This window comes from Ictalurus furcatus, chromosome 4, assembly GCF_023375685.1.
Source record: "Ictalurus furcatus strain D&B chromosome 4, Billie_1.0, whole genome shotgun sequence".
Taxonomy (NCBI): Eukaryota; Metazoa; Chordata; class Actinopteri; order Siluriformes; family Ictaluridae; genus Ictalurus; species Ictalurus furcatus.
Window position 1 is genome coordinate 544490 of NC_071258.1, and position 23011 is coordinate 567500.

General features: G+C 43.2%; 4 protein-coding genes across 6 annotated transcripts in view; 2 read left to right on the plus strand and 2 right to left on the minus strand.

Moving 5' to 3' along the window:
* The first annotated feature begins 508 nt into the window (after positions 1-508).
* Positions 509-4109, plus strand: bbs10 (Bardet-Biedl syndrome 10). Of its 2 annotated transcripts, none has more exons than XM_053622421.1 (3): positions 509-734; positions 1219-1397; positions 1973-4109. In XM_053622421.1, exons 1-3 carry the CDS (start codon positions 726-728, stop codon positions 3549-3551), a joined length of 1767 nt encoding a protein of 588 aa, XP_053478396.1. In that variant the 5' UTR covers positions 509-725; the 3' UTR covers positions 3552-4109. The 2 variants fall into 2 exon arrangements, with proteins under 2 accessions (XP_053478396.1, XP_053478395.1); XM_053622420.1 differs by having other exon boundaries at positions 733-865.
* A 144-nt stretch (positions 4110-4253) lies between these two features.
* Positions 4254-10538, minus strand: si:dkey-30c15.17 (cAMP-regulated D2 protein). The gene is made up of 8 exons (XM_053623863.1): positions 9846-10538; positions 8796-8997; positions 8114-8247; positions 7240-7367; positions 7012-7130; positions 5418-5558; positions 4906-5078; positions 4254-4816 (listed from the first exon to the last, which is right to left on the minus strand). Exons 1-8 carry the CDS (start codon positions 10536-10538, stop codon positions 4364-4366), a joined length of 2043 nt encoding a protein of 680 aa, XP_053479838.1. The 3' UTR covers positions 4254-4363.
* Positions 10539-12090: 1552 nt separating this feature from the next.
* glipr1b (GLI pathogenesis-related 1b) lies at positions 12091-20508 on the minus strand. The gene is made up of 7 exons (XM_053622424.1): positions 19502-20508; positions 18444-18652; positions 14531-14779; positions 13047-13162; positions 12820-12905; positions 12692-12718; positions 12091-12486 (listed from the first exon to the last, which is right to left on the minus strand). Exons 1-7 carry the CDS (start codon positions 19566-19568, stop codon positions 12353-12355), a joined length of 888 nt encoding a protein of 295 aa, XP_053478399.1. The 5' UTR covers positions 19569-20508; the 3' UTR covers positions 12091-12352.
* The window catches only part of caps2 (calcyphosine 2), an 11315-nt gene continuing 7924 nt past the window's right edge, over positions 19621-23011 (plus strand). For both annotated transcript variants that reach the window (XM_053622422.1, XM_053622423.1), the window contains exons 1-5: positions 19621-19722; positions 19824-19864; positions 19958-20003; positions 20380-20469; positions 21816-22001. In XM_053622422.1, the coding sequence (XP_053478397.1) occupies positions 19663-19722; positions 19824-19864; positions 19958-20003; positions 20380-20469; positions 21816-22001 (423 nt within the window). In that variant the 5' untranslated portion in view covers positions 19621-19662. The remainder of the gene's footprint in view (positions 19723-19823; positions 19865-19957; positions 20004-20379; positions 20470-21815; positions 22002-23011) is intronic.

Consider the following 23011-nt stretch of genomic DNA (forward strand, 5'->3'; position numbering starts at 1 on the left):
CATTCTATGAGCAAGTAGTTTGTTGATTTGTTTATGTAAAGATTTTATTTAAAGAAATTAACATGCTTTTATTAATGCAATCCAAATGACATCTAAATTCAAATACGTTTCAATTCCTGTAATTGATTAATTAATTTAATTAAAACATTGAAATGTATATTAAATTCCTGTGTGATTACTGAGCATACAGTACATGGGCTTACACAGGCACTGTACATACACAGCATGTTTTAATTACATTTATTAAACCTGATGAAATTAGGCCTAATGATAAATTGTTAAAAAACGAGGCTATATAAATGTGAGGTAACTCTAATTAGTGATAATTCAGTACATAAACGGTGTTTTTATTTTAAATATTAATTGTCCAAGTGAAATAAGCCTCAGTTGGGTTTTTATTCAATCCTGTAGTGTCACTATGTGACCGCTAGAAGGCGCGCTTTACACAACACAGTGAACATAAATGGCGCTGCGTCATTAAGCGCGATTCCTAAACGCGGCCACACGGGGGCAGCAGCGACCCATTCACCACTTACTCTGGGAAAGAGAAGAAGAAGAAGCGGAAGCGTCTCCTGGATACAGAGAGAAGCCGAGCAGCCGGACAACAAATCTGGATATAAACAGTCTTTTTTATTTTTATTAATCATAAATTAGTAATGCGATTAAACTGACCCTCGGTTTCTGATAGAAAAATATAAAAGATGTTTTAGGAGTCATGCTGAGAAATGGCGAAGGTAATGTTAGCTAGGTTTATATCTAATGGAAGATGTTTATTTAAAGCAGTAATGATTTGTTATGAAGTTTGTAAAGAGAAAACACAGGAAGTAAAAGGTGTAAGCAGAAGTAGAAGTAGATGTGTGTGCAGGTGGGTGTGTGGTGTCTAAAATACAGAAAGTCCGTAGTGTTGGATGATATAATCACACTGTTCACTTTCTGAAGTGAGAATATCACACTTATACATCACTCATAAATCTGGAGCTTTTCATTTTCTCCTTGGTTTAAATAATACACTCGTCTGGACATTAAATTAAACATCTTAAATAAATAAATAAATAAATAAATAAATAGAGTATCAGTGGAACCCAGAGGCTCTCAGTTTGTTAGAAGAAAATGTAATGTTGTGATACAAGGCATGTAATGACTTTTTAAATATAATGCACGCTCCTATGTTTTAGGTGTTCATCCTGCCTGTGTGTGTGTGTGTGTGTGTGTGTGTAGGTGAGTGATCCCCTGCAGGTGTGTCTCAGCGTGGTAGGAGCGTTGGAGTGTGTGGTGCGGCGGTGTGTGGGACCGAGCGGTGGGACTGTGATCTTCACTAAAGACACGGGAGAAACATTAATCACCAAACACGGACACCGCATCCTCACTGCGCTGCACCTGGAGCATCCTATAGCCAGGTCTCTGTCTCTCTGTCTCTCCCTCTCTCTCTCATACACACACACACACACACACACACACACACACCCCTCGTTAGAACAAACTGTCACATGGGTCTGAGTCAGTGTTATGAGTCACTGTGTAGAAACGCTGGAAGCTGTTGTAGCTGCTGTAAACTCACCTGTAGAGGTAAATGTAACACAGTTACCGTGTGTCAGTAGTAATGATCCCCTCTTATACACAGGAAGTGTTGTCATGGCGACATTCCCGGAACCTGTCACTCTTTTGTGTTGTCTCTGGTGCACAGCCGGTCCAAACCCATACGTTTAAACCGGACAGTACAGAGATCATCATTTACTCCGTTCGGTATCAGAGGGGAAATTCATACTTTTGATTCGTTTGCTATTTGGCTTGATTGAGTTTCACGCCAGCTGGGCCACTAGGGGGCGTGTGTGAGGGGGTGGAGTCAGAAATCTGCTCTTATTTATTGGTCAGAAGCGGTAGGGATGTTTTGTGAGAAATCACAGACGTGTTTTGCGGGTGTGAACGTTATAGTGTCTGTAACGCGCCACTTGTCCCTGTGTTTGTTTGGCAGGACGGTGTTGGAGAGTTTGTGTGCACACGATGGCGTTACAGCAGATGGCTCCAAGTCGTTTATCCTCCTGCTGGCTGCGCTGCTGCGGGGAATCCGTGACTCTGTGCATGAGTCCTCACGCACACACCGCCGACACGCGTCCTGGAAACTGGCCAATCAGCTTCATGCGTTCTGCTGGGACGGGTTGGACGATGTCGTAGCTCACGGCGTCGTTCCTTACACCTCGTCTCTGTTCGGACCCGGCGGATGTGAGCTGGAGGGCGGAGTCTTGGCTGCGTTGGTGGGTGGATACGTCGGTGGGCGGGTCAGTCCCAGTCAGGCCGAGGTTCTCACGCCGCTGCTATGTGAACTCTACACGAGGCTCGGACACGGACACACGGACGGCGCGGCCATCTCATTTATTCACTCAAACTTCTCACAGCTGCACACGGCCGTGTCGGGACTACACAGCGCACGATCACACGTGGTGGAAGGCCTCCTCCTGGCTTGTGATTGGTCCGTTTGGAAAGAGGCAGACGGCCCGGTGAAGGCGCTGGTTGTTTTTGAGAAATTAGACCCACGTGATGATGAGAGTGTGAGCATTCAGCTTCAGGACGACTGGACGGTTCAGAGTGACGGCGTCGTACAGGAGAGATTAGCGACAGTCCTGCGCCTGCAGGTGAACATCGTGCTGTCGGCGGTGAAGCAGCCGGACTGTGTGCTGGTGTGGGCGTGTCTGAACAACGTCTCCGTGCTGGATTGCTGCGATCCGGAACAGCTGGACCTGCTGTGTGAACTCAGCACTGCAGAACCGCTCACGGTGCAGCCGCCGACGCGTGTCGGGACGCTGACACACTGCCGCCGCTTTCAGCTCGGAGGACGCAGGTACGCTAACGTCGGGGTCACACACACGTCAGTGCACACACACACCCTGGTGCTGTGTGCGCCCGCTGCAGGACCGCTCGAACAGAGCGTGAGCGTGAGCCGAGGCGTGTTCTCCATGCTGCAGCATCTGAGTCAGTCTCACAGACACAACGACGTCTCGCCATGTCCTCAGGAGCAGCGTCTCACGTCCTCGCAGCGTCTCACGTCCTCGCAGCGTCTCACGTCCTCGCGGCTCCTCTCACCATGTCCAAACCTGTGCCAGTGCATTTTAAACGCTGGTGATGTCATCCCCGTGGGAGGAGCTTTTGAGTTTCTCTTCCATCACTCCTTGCTGCACAGTAACCATGGCGACCCCGAGAGCCGGAGACTCCTTGCCGAGGCCGTACTGAGCGTGCCCAGATCTCTGCATGCCCACAGACGCGGAGATTTCCTTCAGCATCTCGTGCACTTCACCAGTAGACTGCTGCAGCCCCATCCAATCAGAGAGCCCGGCTCAGGGTCAGAGTTCATGTGGGGTTTGGGAGCAGATGGATCCGGGCGTGTGTGTGTAGAGCCGGTCTGTAGTAAACACCAGTTGGTGGCATCTGTGCTGCAGTGTGTGAACAGACTGCTGCGTGTGGAGACTGTCATACACACACCGAGGTCACTCGCCCTCGCAGCAGCAGAAGAAGAAGAAGATGATGATGATGAAGATGATGATGAAGACAGGACGTGACACCATGTGACCGATTTCCTGTAAAAGCGACCTGCACATGTCATTTAAATCATTAAAATTAACCAGGAATATGCAAATTTGGAAACGCCCCCACGTCCTCCTGTCGTCCCGAACATTTTCTCACTGGTTTATTTAACATCAGACAACCCTTTCAGAATATATTTCAGTGTTGCCATGACAACCACCTACTCTTCATCGCTAAAATTAGTTCGGTAGATCACTAAAGCCTCTGCAGCACGTTATCTTCTAATAATTTGCATATTACACATGATTGGTCCAAAGCTGTTGTGTTTATTTAGTGACATCACAACTACTCAAACAAACAAACAAACAAACAAACAAACAAACCCAAACGCAGCGGGGGTGCACTGCAGCTGTATTCGCTGTACAAGATGTGTTCATCGCTTTTATTTCACGTTTTACTTTTCATTCCAGAAAAATGTGTCATTTCTTTCATATGTTCATGTATATATATATATATATATATAACACCACACTAATAAAATACTAATTCTACAGTAATTTATTCTTTAAAAAAGAACGATGAATAAATTCTCTCAATTCTATCAGCGTCAGTTTAACTGTTAAGGACAGAGTCACTGTCAGTATTTCAGTAGGATTAATGGAACAGTAATACAGCTGTTTATCAGCTTCTACATTTTAAAATGTTCTGTGGATTTAAAACAAACAGCTGTTATTTATTTACTTTCCTCAAACAATAAAAACGATTATAATTAAGGCACAGCTTTAGTTTTCAGTTATATTCATGCAGCGTTGCAGTTAATAAATTGCTGGTGTCTTTAGTTCCTCGGTCAGTAAATATCCAGACGATCCCAGAAGTCACAGAAACCATCTCTGTTTCCGTGCTGAAGGTGGGACCGCAGAGTTAAATTCAGAACCGGCCATCCCTCAGCAGGGGTGTATTTAGGCCACGGTGCGAGCCTCTGGTTCCTGCAGAAGGGCGTGTGTTCTCTGCGACAGTTCGGATCTCCGGAGTGAGCGAACGCCCCCCAGTAACACACCATCTGGTCGGCCAGGCGACTCTCCCGAGCCGTGAAGCTGAAGTTCGCCGTGGAAGCCGAGTCGAACAGGAACGGAAGCTCCGCCCCATGACAGGCGTGATCGTAACAGAAAGTCAGCCCCGCCCATATTTTGTGATCCGAAGGGGCGTGGTCAAATACGTACATCCACACAGCTCCACCCGTTCTCAGCGCAGAGCGGGCGGACCGCCGAGCCGGACACAGGAAGACGAAATCCGTCACGATCTGAATCAGAAAGAGAGAAACGATGAGCGACTGAATTATTCCTTCACGGTTACGAGAATCCACATTGCGGTGTGAGAGTTGCGTCTCACCTGAGACAGCATCGTCCGTTTGTCCTCTTTATGGTAGACGGGGAGATATTTCTGTAGGACTCTGAGTGTGTGCTGTTTGAAGATGGCGGTGGTGTAGACTATACACTCCAGCACTGACACTGAGCCATTGAAAGCTCCATATACAAAGATCACGCCCTCTTCGGAGGTAGTTCCTGCAGGAACAAAAAGGGTTAACTCCGTCAAAACTCAGTGAGAAAATAAAAAAGAACGTAGAGGCTAACGTAAATATTTAAAGTCCTGAGTTCTCAAGCTGGAAACACTGATCGATATTTACACGAGGAAATTTCTCTGCATTCAGAGTTACACAATGCCGAGTGTCTCATCCACGTTATAATAAAAACCTGAAGAATAAAACTCTGTGACACCACCCTGTCACCCCGAACGTAACGCAGACACCTTCTCACTTCTACTCGTCCCTCAACTCTGAATATCACATGGCTTTTTATTAAATAAAGAGATAATGAGGATGAAGTGCACAATGTGTTACACACCCATTATAACAGGTTTATAACTCTGCCAGTGATCCTTCTGGAACGCTGCGATCGGCTGCTCCGTGATCAGTTCTCCATCCACGTGCGGCCCCCACGTCTCAAACACCTCCAGGAAGCGGAACGGGTTGATGATCTTAGAACCTTCAGAACAACAGAGGAGGTGAAACAGTGTGTCTCCATCATCTACACGTCTGCAGGACGGTTCTTTTGAAGGGTTCTTTACGCACAACTCCACCGAGGTTCCGTAACTTTGCAGGGTTCAGGAACTCTCCCCATGTTCACACGGACAACACTCCGGGCCTCGCTATCTCACTGGATACGAGCAAATTAATTCATAAACCAATCTGAGGAGTGCGGAGTTGTGCTGCACAGGAAGTGCAGTGATCATCAAAACCCAGCTTGAAATATCCACCCCCGAGTTCGGAGACGTGACGCTCGACTGATCTTCTTCAAATCGTATAATTTCTGATGACTTTCTGGGATTTTATAATCGGATTCCAGTCACGTTTAAATCACTTATTTATTTCAATTACACACCAGTTTCATTTAGGATTTTTTTGTCCTTTCACGTTAATGACCTGAAAGAAAGTGATTCCAAAAAAGTCCGTAAATGAAGACAAATGAGACTCGTCGTTCAATCGGGACTAAAGTAATACCCGCCGTGTGAGTCTGCGGTAGACGACACGCTGCAGTGGCTGAGCTGCGTTACTGGAAGATTTACGCATGCCATGTGCTCTTCCACCGTTTAACTTCTTGTCCTGAACAGTTTGGTAAATTACAGGGGATTGATGTTTATCCGTGTACGCACGAGAGTATGAAAGTAAATCAGCGAAAGGTGTGTAAATCTGGTGGGAATTGTTGGTTCAGTCGGCTGAGAACGTTAGCAAGAGGTTCATGATTGAGGCAGATGGAGAGTAAATATCAGGCTTCAGGTTTGTGTGAGGATTTTGAAGCTCGGACCGCTCCTGAAGGAGAACGCTACAGTTTGTGCTCCACCACACTGCAGGAACGCGCGGCTGTTATGTAAGATAATACTGTAGGTGATGCAGAGTAAATGTGCAACGCTGATATCATTTCAGATCCACATCGACACCACAACACGGAGGAGGCGGCGACTAAACACGGCGTTCTGTAACTTTAAGCTTTTAAAACTTTTTGTAGTTTGGAGTTTAGAATTTTGCTGGCTTTGCTGGATCACCTCAAATGTAAAACACACTTTAGGAACCAGTTATTACTGGAAAATTGAGCTCGTCAGTGATGTTTCAGCTCAGAACTTCCTCCAGGAGTCCCAAGATTGTATCAGGAATTTAACAGAGTCCTGGAACTACAGTCCAGGAACTAAAGTCAGCACTTATGGCAATGCGCCTGAAGTTGTGTGAAGTTCTTGGGTTCCTGCAGTGAATCTGTGCATATTCTCTGTAATTTATAGTGTGTGTGTGTGTACCTGCGTGAACCTGGGCCTGCAGGACGGTGTGTGTGTGTGTGTGTGTGTGTGTGTGTGTGTGTGTGTGTGTACCTGCGTGAACCTGGGCCTGCAGGACGGTGTGTGTGTGTGTGTGTGTGTGTGTGTGTGTGTGTGTGTGTGTGTGTGTACCTGCGTGAACCTGGGCCTGCAGGACGGTGTGTGTGCTGAGGGAGCGAAGACACTGTATGTCAGACGCTGAGCAATTCGTCTGTTTCACAAAGTTCCTGCCCAACTTTGTAGCATCCCACCTACGATATCACACTCATCACCACATCACTGTCATTACAGTCATCTGTGATTATGTAATAGTGTGTGTGTGTGTGTGTGTGTGTGTGTGTGTGTGTGTGTGTGTGTTACCTGCTTTTGAGGGGGATGGAGAAAGGCTGGCTCTGTATCGTTGCGTGTCTGAACAGAGTTTCGCTGCTCTGCATCATCAGGTGTAAACACACTGACTGAGCACCAGCACTCTCACCAAATAGAGTCACCTACACACACACACACACACACACACACACACACACACACACACACTGGATGAATTTAACACTGTTCTACCTAAAGATGTCCCTCAGCTGGGAAAACCCCCCTAAATTATTGTTTTTATAACAGATACGAGTTACAATTTATATTTACTGATATTTATTTATAGAATGACGTCATACTTTTTATCCATTTATAGTTACATTGAACTTCTGTGAGAGCTGCTGTTATAACGGTGAATAGAATCAGTCTGTACAGGATTTCAGGGCGTTTTTTGTGATCGTTGCGGTCAAAAACGCTTGAAATGCTGCGGCTTTTTGGAGATTTTGCGATGCAACTTGGAGTTTTTTGTGCTTTTTTGCAGAAAATTGCTCGAATCGGCGAAATCGCAGTCGCAGGAAATGGTTCTGCGCGCTCTTTCGCAGTGATGTTTGTTGGTAAATGAGACCTTTTAGCTGTACCCGTGTTCGACACACGTGATTCGAAGAGGGCTTTGGCTGAACACGCGTCGTGATGACGTCACGTGACACGTCTCGGCCCGAATCTGTCGAAAGTCTCCAGTGATTTAGAAAAGTTGCACCTACTCCGAATATCGTGTTGCAGATCCTTGGTTTTGCGTTAATTTCTGTGATCGCAAAATCCTGCAGGGACTGATATAAGTACTGTTAACATTTCTATAACATTATGTTACATGTGGAATTATTCATAAAAAACCACACACACACACACACACACACACGCGCACACACACCTTCACTGGGTCTCCACCAAATGCAGCGATGTTGTTTTGGACCCAGCGCAGTGCCGCCTGCTGATCCAGAATTCCGTAATTTCCCACGGCAGACCTCTCAGGATCTTTTCCCGTCACCAGGAACCCGAATGCTCCTGTACAACAACTCCATTAATTACAGCACAGTAAATGTCCACGCAAACCTCAGAACACCTGCACAAACTTCCAGACAGGTTCTACAGAACACTCATATGAGCAAAATAAAACCGTCCGCTTTGCATGTCATGAATATGCGATTTTGGAAAACATTTTCACGTTAATATGCAAAATAGTGGGCGGATGAAATGCAAATAGATGAATTTATCAGCTGTGATTTGCTGAAGCCTGAACACAGTCTGTGTGTTAATTAATACTGCTGAAGGACCAGGAATAAACTTGCAGATACCTGCTTCCATCAATTTACTGATGTCGCTTTAAATTAGAACTCAATACTTCTGCTGTAAAGCTGGTGTGATATTTGATCTTTCCATAGCGATCGCAAAATCCCCATTTAAATATAGTTTCCTCCCACTAATTTGCATGTGACATCATTTACATGATTATTATTACATGATTAATTCACTGAACACACACACACACACACACACACACACACACGTTATTACTCATGATTTTGGAGCAATGTGTCTATGGCGCGTCTCACCCAGGCGATACTCCACATTTACCACCACGGTGTTGCTATAGTTACTGATGAAGCGTCCGTCGTACAACGGTTTGGAGGCGGAGCCGGCGATGAAGTCACCTCCATGGATCCACACCATGACAGGAAGCTGAGCAGTGGTCTTCAGTGAGAGATCCACACTCACAGGAACATAAACGTTCAGGTACAGACAGTCCTCACTCACCTGAACACACACCGTGTAATAATACTGTAACCATGGTAACGTCAGTAACGCTGATTTTAACAGCTATTCATTTACGGTTCTTCACGTCACGCTATTGATTGCTTTCTGAAATTATTTCTCCTTTTCTGCACTAATGTTGGACTAATGTCACAATTAAGCTACTCATTTTAATGACAAAGAAGGAAGAGTAATTGGCTTTAGTGTGTGTGAAATAATTCCTAAATATTGAAAACAATATTTTTCATAGTGTGAACTTTTAAGGGTTAAACCATGGTGACTTACTAGCATTAAAAAACTGAGGGTTTGTTACTCATATCTTCCACATCACTAAAAGCCATCACAGGTTCCTAATGTGTTTCTGGTGATCTGTAATGGTAGTTTAATGGAATGTGTTGTTCCTAATGGTTTATTCTGATCTGTTCATGAAAGAAGGCTCTGTACATAATCCCTGATGTAAACAATTTACAGTGTTTGGCAGATGTTCTTATCCAGAGCGACCTACAAATGAGCAGTTTAGGCTTGCTCTAGGACCCAGCGGTGGCAGCGCGGCGGTGCTGGGAATTGAACTCACGACCTTCCGATCAGAATCACTGAGCTACCGTTTCCCTACCATTAACGTTTCCATTACATGGTGGAATCCATTTAAATGTTTCTAATGGACTGTAATAAAAAAATTAAGCACATTATTATATTGAGCTCACTTTCGAGGCTACCATCATCCAATTGTCATGGCTTTCACACACTGTGTTTTCAAAAACTACTTCCTGCTCCGGTGCTTAATTAAAATGAATTGAGAGCAGCAGTCACTCGGGTGTTGAAGCTTACGTGATTGGTGGAGAGAGGATTACCTTATGAGGACAGGCTTCAGAGAATTCCCCCGCACAAACCTGAATGCACGCCGGCCGAGGGAACGTGGCGTCATACGGCTTCGTCCACTGAGACACGGGTTCAGGAGCGGCCCACCGTTTTGGGCCTACAGGAGGGGCTGCGTACGGGATCCCATAAAACACATGAGCTTTATCCAGAGTCAGTCCACGAACCGGACCGGACTGTGTGAGCACCACAGGACCTTCAGGGTGTGTGATCACCACAGGACCTTCAGTGTGTGTGAGCACCACAGGACCTTCAGGGTGTGTGAGCACCACAGGACCTTCAGTGTGTGTGAGCACCACAGGACCTTCAGGGTGTGTGAGCACCACAGGACCTTCAGGGTGTGTGAGCACCACGGGACCTTCAGTGGACCCCGGCGTAACGTCTGACACTTCATCCCACACGACTCTGTTTAAGTCCACACCAGATCGACGTGTTCCATCACCAACGTAGTCATTACACTTAATGTCGTTACACTCGTTATCATCTGAGTGTTCCACATGCAGCTGAATAGAGTTAGGAATTCTAATCTCAGGTTTATTTTCAGGCCGAGGGTTTACGTCACTGAATTCAGCCTCAGAAATCTGCACGCTGTAGTGATTATTCTCCAATATGTCATTACGTGGTGTCTTCTGGAAAGTCATGCTCCTCACTCCTCCAGTCTGCGGCATGTAATACTGATTATGTGCGAAATGAGTGTGTGTGAGTCGTGAGTCCTTGCCTCTCTCTTGCCCCCCACACACCAAGTCTGGCGTCGCCATGGAAACCAGCACGAGCAAGGTTACTCCAGCGACCGATGAGCGAACCATGATGAGCTCCAGTTGATTTCACACCGACGGAAAACAAATCCTAGAGATGTGTTTTACCAACAGATGCTCTCTCTCTCTCCCTCTCTCTCTCTCTCTCTCACACTCACACACACACACACACACACACGCCTTCAGCTTGGCTTTACTCACGTGTTTACTCAGTTCTCAACCTCCACTTCAAGACTTTTTATTTTCCCAGAAAGTCTGAAGTCCTGCTCGCTTCTCTTCAGTCCCTAAACTGAGTGAGTGCAGCAGGACTGAACTCTGTTCGGTTCCATTAAATACCTCGTGACATCAATAACACACACACACACACACACACACACACACACACACACACAAAGGAAGCCTTTGAGAAACAAATCAAATTTTAAGCACCAGGAGATCTTAATAAATTTGTTCAAACTACTCACATGCCTCCCATTTTAACACGTCATCCAGACGCATCTCACGTGTCGTTCTTTAATAAATACATTTTTTTAATTGTTGGTAAATTGCAGTGACGTCAGAGAATGAGGCGGAGTTTCTGTCAGCTCACTGAAGTTGATTATTTTGCTATAACTGCACATCATGAAGTGTTTTATTGCTGTTCGTGTTTGTGATCGGGTCACGAACAGCGTAACACCTTCTCTTTCTCACTGGTTCATAAACACACAAATATTCATCAACGCACAAACACCTGTTATTATTGTGAACAGTTCGTTAACAGAGCAGCAGCTATCAGACGTAGTAATGTGTGACCGACTCATTTCTGTTCAGCATCTTGCAAAAAAACCCTTCAGTTGTAACTCGACGTTTAATAACTGTTTAAATTATTTCTCAGAATCATTAAAGCCGTGTTGTTAACAGCACTTTTTGTTAGCTAGCAGGCAACGCCATTACGATCTTGTAGCAGTGTTAATCTTTTACCAGCCCATGGAAGACATTTACATTTACTCATGCAGCATATTATATTATATTTTATATGTGTTTTTACTGTGCATCCAGATGCATTTTTGATGTCCTTGTGTCCCGGTGTGCATGTGATGTCTGTTGTTGTTGTTTTTTTTTAAAAATATCCTGCACATCTTTCTACACATGCTGTAAGAGTAAGATCAGGTCAGACCGAGTAACCTCCGAAGAGAAACACACAAACACGCCACATTACAGAGCGATTGCTCAGAAGTACAAACACGCTGCCTTTTAAGATCATGACTCATCTGTGTTCACGCTGTTCTTCCCCGCTGCCTACGGAGCGCTATACATACAGCCGTCTCCATGGGAACAGCATCATTATCATCATCCAGGGATGCATAGCCAAATGAAATAAATAGTACACTTGTGTAAATGTTGTAGATGAACACTGCACAGTGAATATGACTCGTAATGAAACCATCAAGAGGCAACACTCACACATCAGGAAATATATACAGAGTTGTGTTTATTTATTTATTTATTTATTTATTTATTTTTTAAATGTATTCATATGAAAGGTGAAAAGATTATTTATAAGAATATTATAATGATATGACAGTGTATGAGAATATGATGCAGGGTAGCACCAGTCCTACACAGCAGGGATTTACGCCACGTCAGCTCCCTGTCACGCTTACAAATAATAATAAAATTAATCATTGTAATAATAATCGTATCGATCTAAGTCATGAATAAAATGGAATTCGGTTTATTGTGTGATTTCAGTGCATCGCATAAACGTAAAGAAACCAGAACGATCCAGCCAGGAGCTGCAGTTTAGAGCCGATCAGCCAATCAGAGAGCGCCTGAGCCGAACCGCCGGGGCCGAGATCCCACCCCGGTATCCAGTCATATTCTGCAGCGAGAGATATTTAGAGTTAGAAAACAATCATTCTAAAATACAAAGCTGAAAATGAGAGGAATATGAGATGAGAGGAAGCGTTATTTATAAGCGGAGAGAGGCAGCGGGGGTTATTAGAGTGTTATTAGTGTGCGGGTTGGAGAGCCGTGTCTGTTATACCGAGGAGTTCATTTGGAACATGAATCATCATCATACATACTTTTAACTTGGTCTCGGTTTGGATCAGCTGTTGAAAAGATGAGTGTACACACATTTGACACATTTTTTTTTTAAATGTTTGTGATAATGAGCCTAAATAATGTGAGAACATTGTGCTGTTGTTCTTACTGCAAAGCTTGTCTCTGCATTTCTCCACGCCACACTTGCTGCAGGCCAGACCCACGATATACGGCGTGAACCCGAACATGTTTCCACTGGGACAGAAGACAATAAAATACCGATATGATCATTAAAACCCCAGCTGAAATACAGAAAAGTCACATTAAAGCAGAGTAAATCCAGATGTAGTGTATTAGTGCTGCATTTCAGGATGAGACCTGAACATTTTTACTCACGCGTCACCGTAATTACACACAAAAATGGTCGACTCGGGATGATTGGAGAAGTTTTCGATTCCTCTGGAACAGACGTGGACGGCACAGCCCAGTTTATAACTTGTCGCCCACATCAACTGAAACACACGAAGGAAACAGAAAGATATATCAGTATTACTAATCATTCTGTAAGGAGGAGTGTGTTTATGTAACGTGTAGGGAAGGAGTCTCCAGTGTCAGCGCTGTGTAACAGTCAGAGGTAAAGCTGGAACTTTCAGTTTCCCACATCTTCATCACAGAGTTTACACTCTTTACTGTTTCTCACCAACACACACACACACACACACACACACACACACACACACACACACTGAGATTATTATCTTATTAACATGAAGAGAGAGAATAAAGAGAGAATAAAGAGAGAATACAGAGAGAATACAGAGAGAATACAGAGAGAGAATAGAGAGAGAGAATAAAGAGAGAGAATAAAGAGAGAATAAAGAGGGAATAGAGAGAGAATAAAGAGAGAATAGAGAGAGAGAATAAAGAGAGAATAAAGAGGGAATAGAGAGAGAATAAAGAGAGAATAGAGAGAGAGAATAAAGAGAGAATAAAGAGGGAATAAAGAGGGAATAGAGAGAGAATAAAGAGAGAATAGAGAGAGAGAATAAAGAGAGAATAAAGAGGGAATAGAGAGAGAATAAAGAGAGAATAGAGAGAGGGCAGGTGAGGGAATGAGAGTTTATAGCTGCTATAACATAAATGACAACAGGAACTCATTTGTTTCAACGGCATTCCACAACATTAAATGTAACTATAAATGGATAAAAAGTATGATGTGTTGTTATTCACTAAATAAAAACTTGTAATCGTTGGCAAATTGCTGTCGTATAAGATGAATCAATCACTTAGGGACATGCTGTGAGTCATTTGAGTCTGTTCATTTGAATGATTTCATTAGATTGCTTCACCATTTATTCAGTCGCACAGATCAGAAGACAAACAGCTTAAACAAAGTAAACAAATAAACAAAATTCCTTGATATTTCTGACCTTCTGTACTGGAGAGGAGTGAATCTCTGCCATGACCAAAAGATTTGGAGATTCAAACACTAAACCGTTGAATGATAAAGGAGTGAATCTCAATCATGACCATTAGATTCACTGAGTCAGACAGTGATCTGCTGAATACATGAGGAGCAAATCTTATAACTGTCATGTCTGAAGGATTCACTGACTCAAGGTGCACAGAATTAGATTCACACACACACACACACACACACACACACACACACACAAGCGCAAATACACTGATGTGAATGAAAGGAATGCATGTCAGTAACCCGTACTGATTCATTCACCTTAGTGACTCCTTCAAAAAGACTGAATCATTTGTGAATGATACATATTGACTCCACATGAATAAACTGCATCGTTTAATATAAATTCTGTATTACAACGCACACACACACACACACACACACACACAAAATGGTAACTGACCTGTGTATAATGCCCACACACTCTAGCACAGCTGTTGTTCCCAACTGTGTAATCAGCACCCTCTTTATTCCAGCTGTTGACTGCTGACTCGACTGTAAAGGCTGAGTACGGAGCCCCGAGCCAGATGTTCTCTCCGACATGCCGGAACTCCGGGTGAGCCCTGTTCTCCTGCTTCAGCACAGGATTATGGGATGCCCTGCAATGTCTCGCCCAGGACCGAGCACCTCTTGCAAGTGCATCATCCCAGGACTGAACGGAAGCACACACACACACACACACACACACACACACACACACACACACACATTGCAAACATTATAATTTTGTCATATCCAGAAGAGGCTGTCTTTCAAACATAAACACACACCAGCACAAGGTTTTATTTTCAGCTCCACTTCAGATTATTTGCTGTTAAATCTTTTAAAGTGAATCATTTAGTATTTTTGTAGACGCGAGCGCAACAGCACCACCAACAGGTGGTGATAAAAACACACAGGATGGTGTGAAGAAGCGAGACGCGAGGCTGGGGCTGATTCTTTCTCACCCAGACTGTAGATTCATGCAGCCAATCAGTGACAGTGGTGTCAGGTGATTACGCAGAAGGACACGCCCCCTAGATCTGATCTCCATTTACTCTGTTATTTTTCACACACATCAGTAACACGTCATCAGCAGTGAGTGAGAAGGAGCAGGTGAGATACGGTCACGGGTCTGATCAACGCCACCGAGGACCGGTACTTACTCTTCATACTTTTACCCAGAATGCATTTGGGGGAGAAGAGAAAGTAAAAGGAGACTAAACACACACACACACACACACACACACACACACACACACACACACACACGCACACAAACACACACACACATACACACACTCACACACATACACACACACACATACACGACTCCCTATCTGAGTTATGATGTAATATTTAGTAATGAAATTGTTTGAGCTTTTCTGTGATTTGTGCACAAACCCTTTTGCGTCTCGTTCTCGTTCAGGATCTTAATCTATTTCCTGCTATTAACAAGAAGAAAAAAAAGAACATGATATGAAATCTCAAAAGAAATTTTACCCAGATTGATAGCTAAATAAAATGGACAAATTTCCCATGACTCCATGTAATGAATGCACTCGTGTTGTATTAAAGTCGGATAGTTTAGAAGGGGTCAGTGAAGCGTGTGTTTAATCCTGTCCTGGTTTCTGAAGGGAGACTCCACGTCCCAGTGCAGGAAACCTCTCCCTAATAACCACACACACATTAGATAAGCACTATTATAACTATAAAAATAACCTGCTGAAAGGACACGGTGGGGAAAATCTGTTCTCCTACAACAGGACACGCCCTTCATTTAAAACCTCTTTCCATCATCTAACTGCAAAGGTCATGGAATTTATTTATAGCATTAAACACACTGGCAGCGTGTCTGTTCTGCCTGTGTACTATACTTTCTGTGTACTGTACTTTCTGTACTCTCTTTACTGTTTGTGTACTGTACTGTCTTTACTGTTTGTGTACTGTCTGTACTGTCTGTGTACTGTCTGTGTACTGTACTGTCTGTGTACTGTCTGTGTACTGTCTGTGTACTGTCTTTACTGTCTGTGTACTGTACTGTCTGTACTGTCTTTACTGTCTGTACTCTCTGTACTGTCTGTGTACTGTACTGTCTGTACTGTCTGTATACTGTACTGTCTGTGTACTGTCTGTACTGTCTGTACTGTCTGTGTACTGTCTGTATACTGTACTGTCTGTGTACTGTCTGTATACTGTACTGTCTGTGTACTGTACTGTCTGTACTGTCAGTGTACTGTCTGTATACTGTACTGTCTGTGTACTGTCTTTACTGTCTGTGTACTGTACTGTCTGTGTACGGTATTGTCTGTACTGTCTTTACTGTCTGTGTACTGTCTGTATACTGTACTGTCTGTGTACTGTACTGTCTGTACTGTCTGTGTACTGTCTTTACTGTCTGTGTACTGTCTGTATACTGTACTGTCTGTGTACTATCTGTATACTGTACTGTCTGTGTACTGTACTGTCTGTGTACTGTCTGTGTACTGTACTGTCTGTACTGTCTGTGTACTGTCTTTACTGTCTGTGTACTGTCTGTATACTGTACTGTCTGTATACTGTACTGTCTGTGTACTGTCTGTATACTGTACTGTCTGTGTACTGTACTGTCTGTGTACTGTACTGTTTGTGTACTGTCTGTACTGTCTGTGTCCTGTACTGTCTGTACTGTCTGTGTACTGTACTGCCTGTGTACTGTCTGTGTACTGTACTGTCTGTGTACTGTCTTTACTGTCTGTGTACTGTACTGTTTGTGTACTGTCTGTACTGTCTGTGTCTTGTACTGTCTGTACTGTCTGTGTCCTGTACTGTCTGTGTACTGTCTGTGTACTGTACTATCTGTGTACTGTCTGTACTGTCTGTGTACTGTACTGTTTGTGTACTGTCTGTACTGTCTGTGTACTGTACTGTCTGTGTACTGTCTGTGTACTTTCTGTGTACTGTACTATCTGTGTACTATCTGTGTACTGTACTGTCTGTGTACTGTACTGTCTGTGTTCTGTCTGTACTGTCTGTGTACTGTACTGTTTGTGTACTGTCTGTACTGTCTGTGTACTATCTGTGTACTGTATTGTCTGTACTGTCTGTGTACTGTCTGTGTACTGACTGTACTGTCTGTGTACTGTACTGTTTGTGTACTGTCTGTACTGTCTGTGTACTGTCTGTACTGTCTGTGTACTGTCTGTGTACTGTCTGTACTGTCCGTGTACTGTTCTGTCTGTGTATTATACTTTCTGTGTACTGTACTTTCTGTACTCTCTTTACTGTCTTTGTGTACTGTCTGTGTACTGTACTGTCTGTACTGTTTGTGTACTGTCTGTGTACTGTCTGTACTGTTTGTGTACTGTCTGTACTGTCTGTGTACTGTCTGTACTGTACTGTCTGAAACGTAGACTGGGCTTCAGTGATGAACAGGTGTGGAATTAGTTGAACTAATGATTTATAAACTGTAATCCTACTGCACACAGAAATAAATCATTCAAAAGTAATATTTTAACACATGACATCATTAGCTAATATGTGGTGAGTCAGACTAAAACAGTTGGATGATGTGATACTAACACTAATGATTTTATTCAACATTAGACTGAAGTGTTTACTTCAAAGCATCGTCTGGGAAATATTCAATAATTTAACTCGGTTTATAAATAAATACGATAATATAGCAAACTTTATATTTCTCAGTGTTTTAATGGCGCTGTGTTCATCTGAAACTGGGAGAATAAACAGAACACACACACACACACACACACAAGGTGAAGATGAACCACTCTCTCTCTCTATGTCTCTTTCTCTCTGTTTTATCTGTCTCTCTCTCTCTGTCTGTCTGTCTCTCTCTCTCTCATTCTCACAATCTTTTTCAGGAAAACACAAATGCATGATTATTCTTATCTTAATGGCTCTAAGATGAGCTTTTTTTTTCTTCATCAGAGACATGTTTGTTTATCTGTCTGTAATGTGCATCCTGTCACACACTCTTTTTCTTGTTGTTGAAATGTTCAATGTTCTCCTGTAAAAGCCACTCCAGAAATGAGACAATAATTGGCAGTCTAATTATTCTAATCTAAAAGGTTATAATGAAGACACGTTTAGTGACTGAACATCACGCAAACACACTGTGACGAAGATGATAAACAAGATTTCAGCGCGCGAGACTGCGCGTGTTTATTGTTCTGTCTGTAAGTGCAGGAGCAGTGACGCGTTTTTATCTTCCAGAAAATAATTTATCAACAAACACCACAGTGAACAGAGGCTCATCTAAACAGGTATAATGTAATCTGAGGACACGCACACACACACACACACACACAGACACACGGGCGCGCGCGCAGTCTTACCATGGAGCGCATGTTGGCGGCGGGCGGCTGAGCTCCTGAGCGGTACACGTTATGCGCCTGCACGCACCTGCGGATGAAGTCGGGCTCACCGATGTCCGGCAGCATGAACGCGCGCGCACCAGAAGGACCAGGCAGGAGGACAGAGATCCACAGGAGCGCACAGGTGAGCAGATCCATGATCAGAGAGAACAGGCTGAGATTCTCCTGGACTGAGGAGTGTGTGAGTGTGTGAGAGCATTAATGCAGCCTGAGTACAGCGAGTACTGATGAGTCGCGCGCGCGTCGTGCTGTGGGCAAGCCACAAACCCACCCACTACATCACGACCGCCATCATCATCACCATCACCATCATCACCATCATCATCATCATCACCTCTGTTCATTTTAGTATTGTTTACTTATTAATATGCAAAAATATATTAAAAAAAATTATAATATACCTGCATAATCTCTGTGGTGTATCTACAGTCTCATGTGCCTGCTGGAAAAGTTCCAAAGTGCAAACGTGTCTCACATCACTGCTCTAACATCTATAATAATAATAATAATAATAATAATAATAATAATAATAATAGGCTAGGAACACAAAAGAATGTCTACGCAAAGTTTAGGCATATTATTTTGTCATATTTTCAAAATACGTAAATTGATTTATTTGAGTGTTTTCAAAACAATAAACAAGCTAATAAGTTAATAAGTAAATAAAATTCACACTAAAATACAGAATGAATATCTATGGCAGCGACACATCTATTTATTTAGATTGTTTTAAATCAAGAGCTAAATAATGAACCTAAAACAGCCACGTGTAGGGTGAGCTGTGCAGAAGAGGGACAGGCTGAACCCCAACCCTTCAGACAGGTTTATTATCGATTTCAAAAGACATACATTTATTCATTTGATTGTTTACAAAACAGTAAACAAACAGGCGAAGAGATGTAATGCTAAATATTACAACTGCACGCCCACAACATACTTATTTGTTTATTTTGTTTGTTTGTTTGTTTATTGTTTTATTCCTCCCACACATTTACAGCTTAGTCCAAAATTACACTTACTCTCACGCGCCCAGATGGAGCTGGTCTTACGGACTTCATTACCCGAAAGACCTTTCGGTGATGCCATTTCTGGTCACGTGTGTCTTGTTGGCGAGAGACTTCATAGCAACGCAGGAACGCTTGGGTTTTCCTGCCTCTGAGCCGCAGTTTAAACACCAGCCATGAATCGGAGATTAAAAGCGACAAGGAACCTCACACGAGTCACAGATGGGGGCAGACTGGTGACAGTTTCATTTTTACTTAAAATAACTAAATATATTGATGTTTATAAACCCCCAAACAGACCAGCTGAGTGTGTTACCTGTTGTGTTTTTATCTAAAGAGAGCAATAAGCGCTCCATCCCGCGGGCCGCGTCCGGAAGAGTAAGACATCTGACACTAAGTACACTTCCGGTGCGTCATTAACGATTTTATTCCCGTCGTTCATGAGATCCACACTGTTCTGTTTTTATACAGAGTTCCGGTTCTGGATCTGGACAGACTGAGGGACAGAGAAGATGAGGTGAGGAAATCATTCGTAGTAAACTCTCAAACTATGTATACTACTATAACACTCTTCCTTTTAAATCCAACATATCACAGTGCTTTAGACACAAGATGAAAAATGAGATCATGTATAAAACAACCCACAATCATAAAGAATACAATGATAAAAGAACTTGAACAAAAGAAACGATTTAAAAAAAAAAAAAAAGTGCAAAACAAACAATTCCAGAGAAGATAAATTGTTCTACAGCAATAAATAATAACATTAATAAAACAATCCACAGTCAATAAATCACTAATTAATGCATCACTACATGCACACAGAAATAAAACAGGCGCGTGATGTCTGTGTAAAGTTAATCAAATTCATCGTCTTCCCAAAATCTCCCGAGGATGCTGGTGTTATTCCGGTGGCGGGAAAAGCGTGCGCCGTGCTGTCGGCCCTCAGCTGGGGTTCAGCTTCCCCCTCGAACACACTGCAGGTAATCAGCACATTATCAACTTAATTTATTTACATCCATTCAATTCAACTTTATTTATATAACTCTTTTAACAATGGACACAAACTGTCCCAAAGCAGCTTTACAGAAATCTGGATATAAAAATGACATTTCACTGTACGTTAATCGCCAATGAGCAACCAGAGGCGCTGGTGGTGAGGAGTAATGGGGAAGAAAGGTTCTAAAGTGTTTATATAAAGTGTTATGAATACTTTTTGCGCTGCACAGAACGATATTTAGTTGTAAGCTACTATGTTGTAATGTTTAAAGACTTGAATAACAACAGCAAAACATCATAATGTACTGTAAATAAGACATAAAAAATAAAGAATTAAGATGAAGTAATACTAGCACATATATACTAATACGGAGATGTATAAAAGTACTTTAAAAACACAAACAGTTATAAATCGCTAAATAAAGCTGCGAGCAGTGAGTCAGGGGTCCAGGCACTGTAGTGATGGCTGTGATGGACTTTTCCGATGACCTGAGTCCCATTCGATTGGTTCTGTTAAGGGCGTGTGATCTGTGTGAGGGATACGAGGATGATGGATTCCTGAACAAGTATCTACTGTATAACGAAAGTTTCTCACTGATTTTCCATTATACTTTAAGCAATAGTGCTTTTGGTACATTTGTAATTATATTAGTGGCAAAAAGGGGTGTGCTGAGTAATAATAGGTACATTATTAGAAAATGTACAAGTCTTAAAGGTTCTTCGGTGGTTCCTCCTAGAACCACGTTCTCCAATCAGACATGGTTACAAATAGAACCGTTACTTCTCCAGTGCATCTGGAGAGAACACTTTTATTGTGTGCTACAAGCCGAGAAGCTGAACGTTAAACTCCTAGCAGGTTCTAGATATTGAGAAGAATAATAAAAATGAATCACTTTCTTTTGGGTTCTACGTAAAATCTTTAAGTGGTACATCAGTTGAACAACCAAAGAACCTTAAGAACTCCAATTTTTTATAGAGTGTAGCATGTTCCAGATATGTGGAACATAAACAAAAGATTTCCTTCTTTTTCTTGGGATATTTATTTAAGTCCGATGTTGATAACTGAAACACACCCTTACGGAAATTCCCACTGAATTCCAAAGAAAATATCCAACCTGACATTTTGCAGGAAATTAATAATACAGTACTTCTGGAAGTTTGTGGCTTCTCCATCGGAATGTGATCTGATTTCTGTAATGGATTTGGCGTTAATGTGAACTTTACATTAATACATACATTACATTCTGCTGTTTTATGCAGTTAATCCCATTAGGGAGTCTCGTTATGTCCACATCGTCCCCATCTCAGTATTCCGGTGTCTTTTCTACAGGAATGGGATGTTGGGACAGCGGCCACGCAGGAAGGACGTGTCTCAGTGTTGGCATCTCCTCAGTACAGCTACAGAGACCTGACCATCAGATCACCCAGCAATCACAAAGCAAACATGGAACCGTGTCATGAGCTCCATCAGACACAAACCGACACGAGCCACGCCCGACCGAGGAAGTTGGAAGCCGTGAGTCATTACCACTCGAGTCACACTCTCTGTAAAACCTGGGACATTCTGAAGCTAGGCTACAGTTTATTACTCTGGTGCTCAGGGTGCATCTTTAAAGCTTCAATGTAGAACTTAGAACTGGCTTTCTATCTGAATGGGTTCTGTGTAGATTTTCAGGAGGCTGAGATACCTTCATTATCCAGTGAAGCATTAAAGAATGTTTCTAAAGAGTGTATTAAGTACTGATATAACTAAATGTTAAACACTTGGCATGGTCTTGGTTAATAGTTCTTTACATTGGGTGGAGTTGGGTGGAGTTGGGTGGAGTTGGGTTGATTTGGGTTGATTTGGGTGGAGTTGGGTTGATGTGGGTTGATGTGGGTTGATGTGGGTTGATTTGGGTTGATTTGGGTTGATGTGGGTTGATTTGGGTGGATGTGGGTGGAGTTGGATGGATGTGGGTGGAGTTGGGTTGATGTAGGTAGATGTAGGTAGATGTGGGTTGATGTGGGTTGATGTGGGTTGATTTGGGTTGATGTGGGTTGATTTGGGTGGATGTGGGTGGAGTTGGATGGATGTGGGGGGAGTTGGGTTGATGTAGGATGATGTGGGTTGATGTGGGTTGATTTGGGTGGATGTGGGTGGAGTTGGATGGATGTGGGGGGAGTTGGGTTGATTTGGGTGGATGTGTGTGGATGTGGGTTGATGTGGGTTGATTTGGGTTGATGTGGGTGGATGTGGGTGGAGTTGGATGGATGTGGGTGGAGTTGGGTTGATGTGGGTTGATGTGGGTTGATGTGGGTTGATGTGGGTTGATTTGGGTTGATGTGGGTGGATGTGGGTGGAGTTGGATGGATGTGGGGGGAGTTGGGTTGATTTGGGTGGATGTGGGTGGAGTTGGATGGATGTGGGGGGAGTTGGGTTGATTTGGGTGGATGTGGGTGGATGTGGGTTGATGTGGGTTGATGTGGGTGGAGTTGGGTTGATGTGGGTTGATGTGGGTTGATTTGGGTTGATGTGGGTGGAGT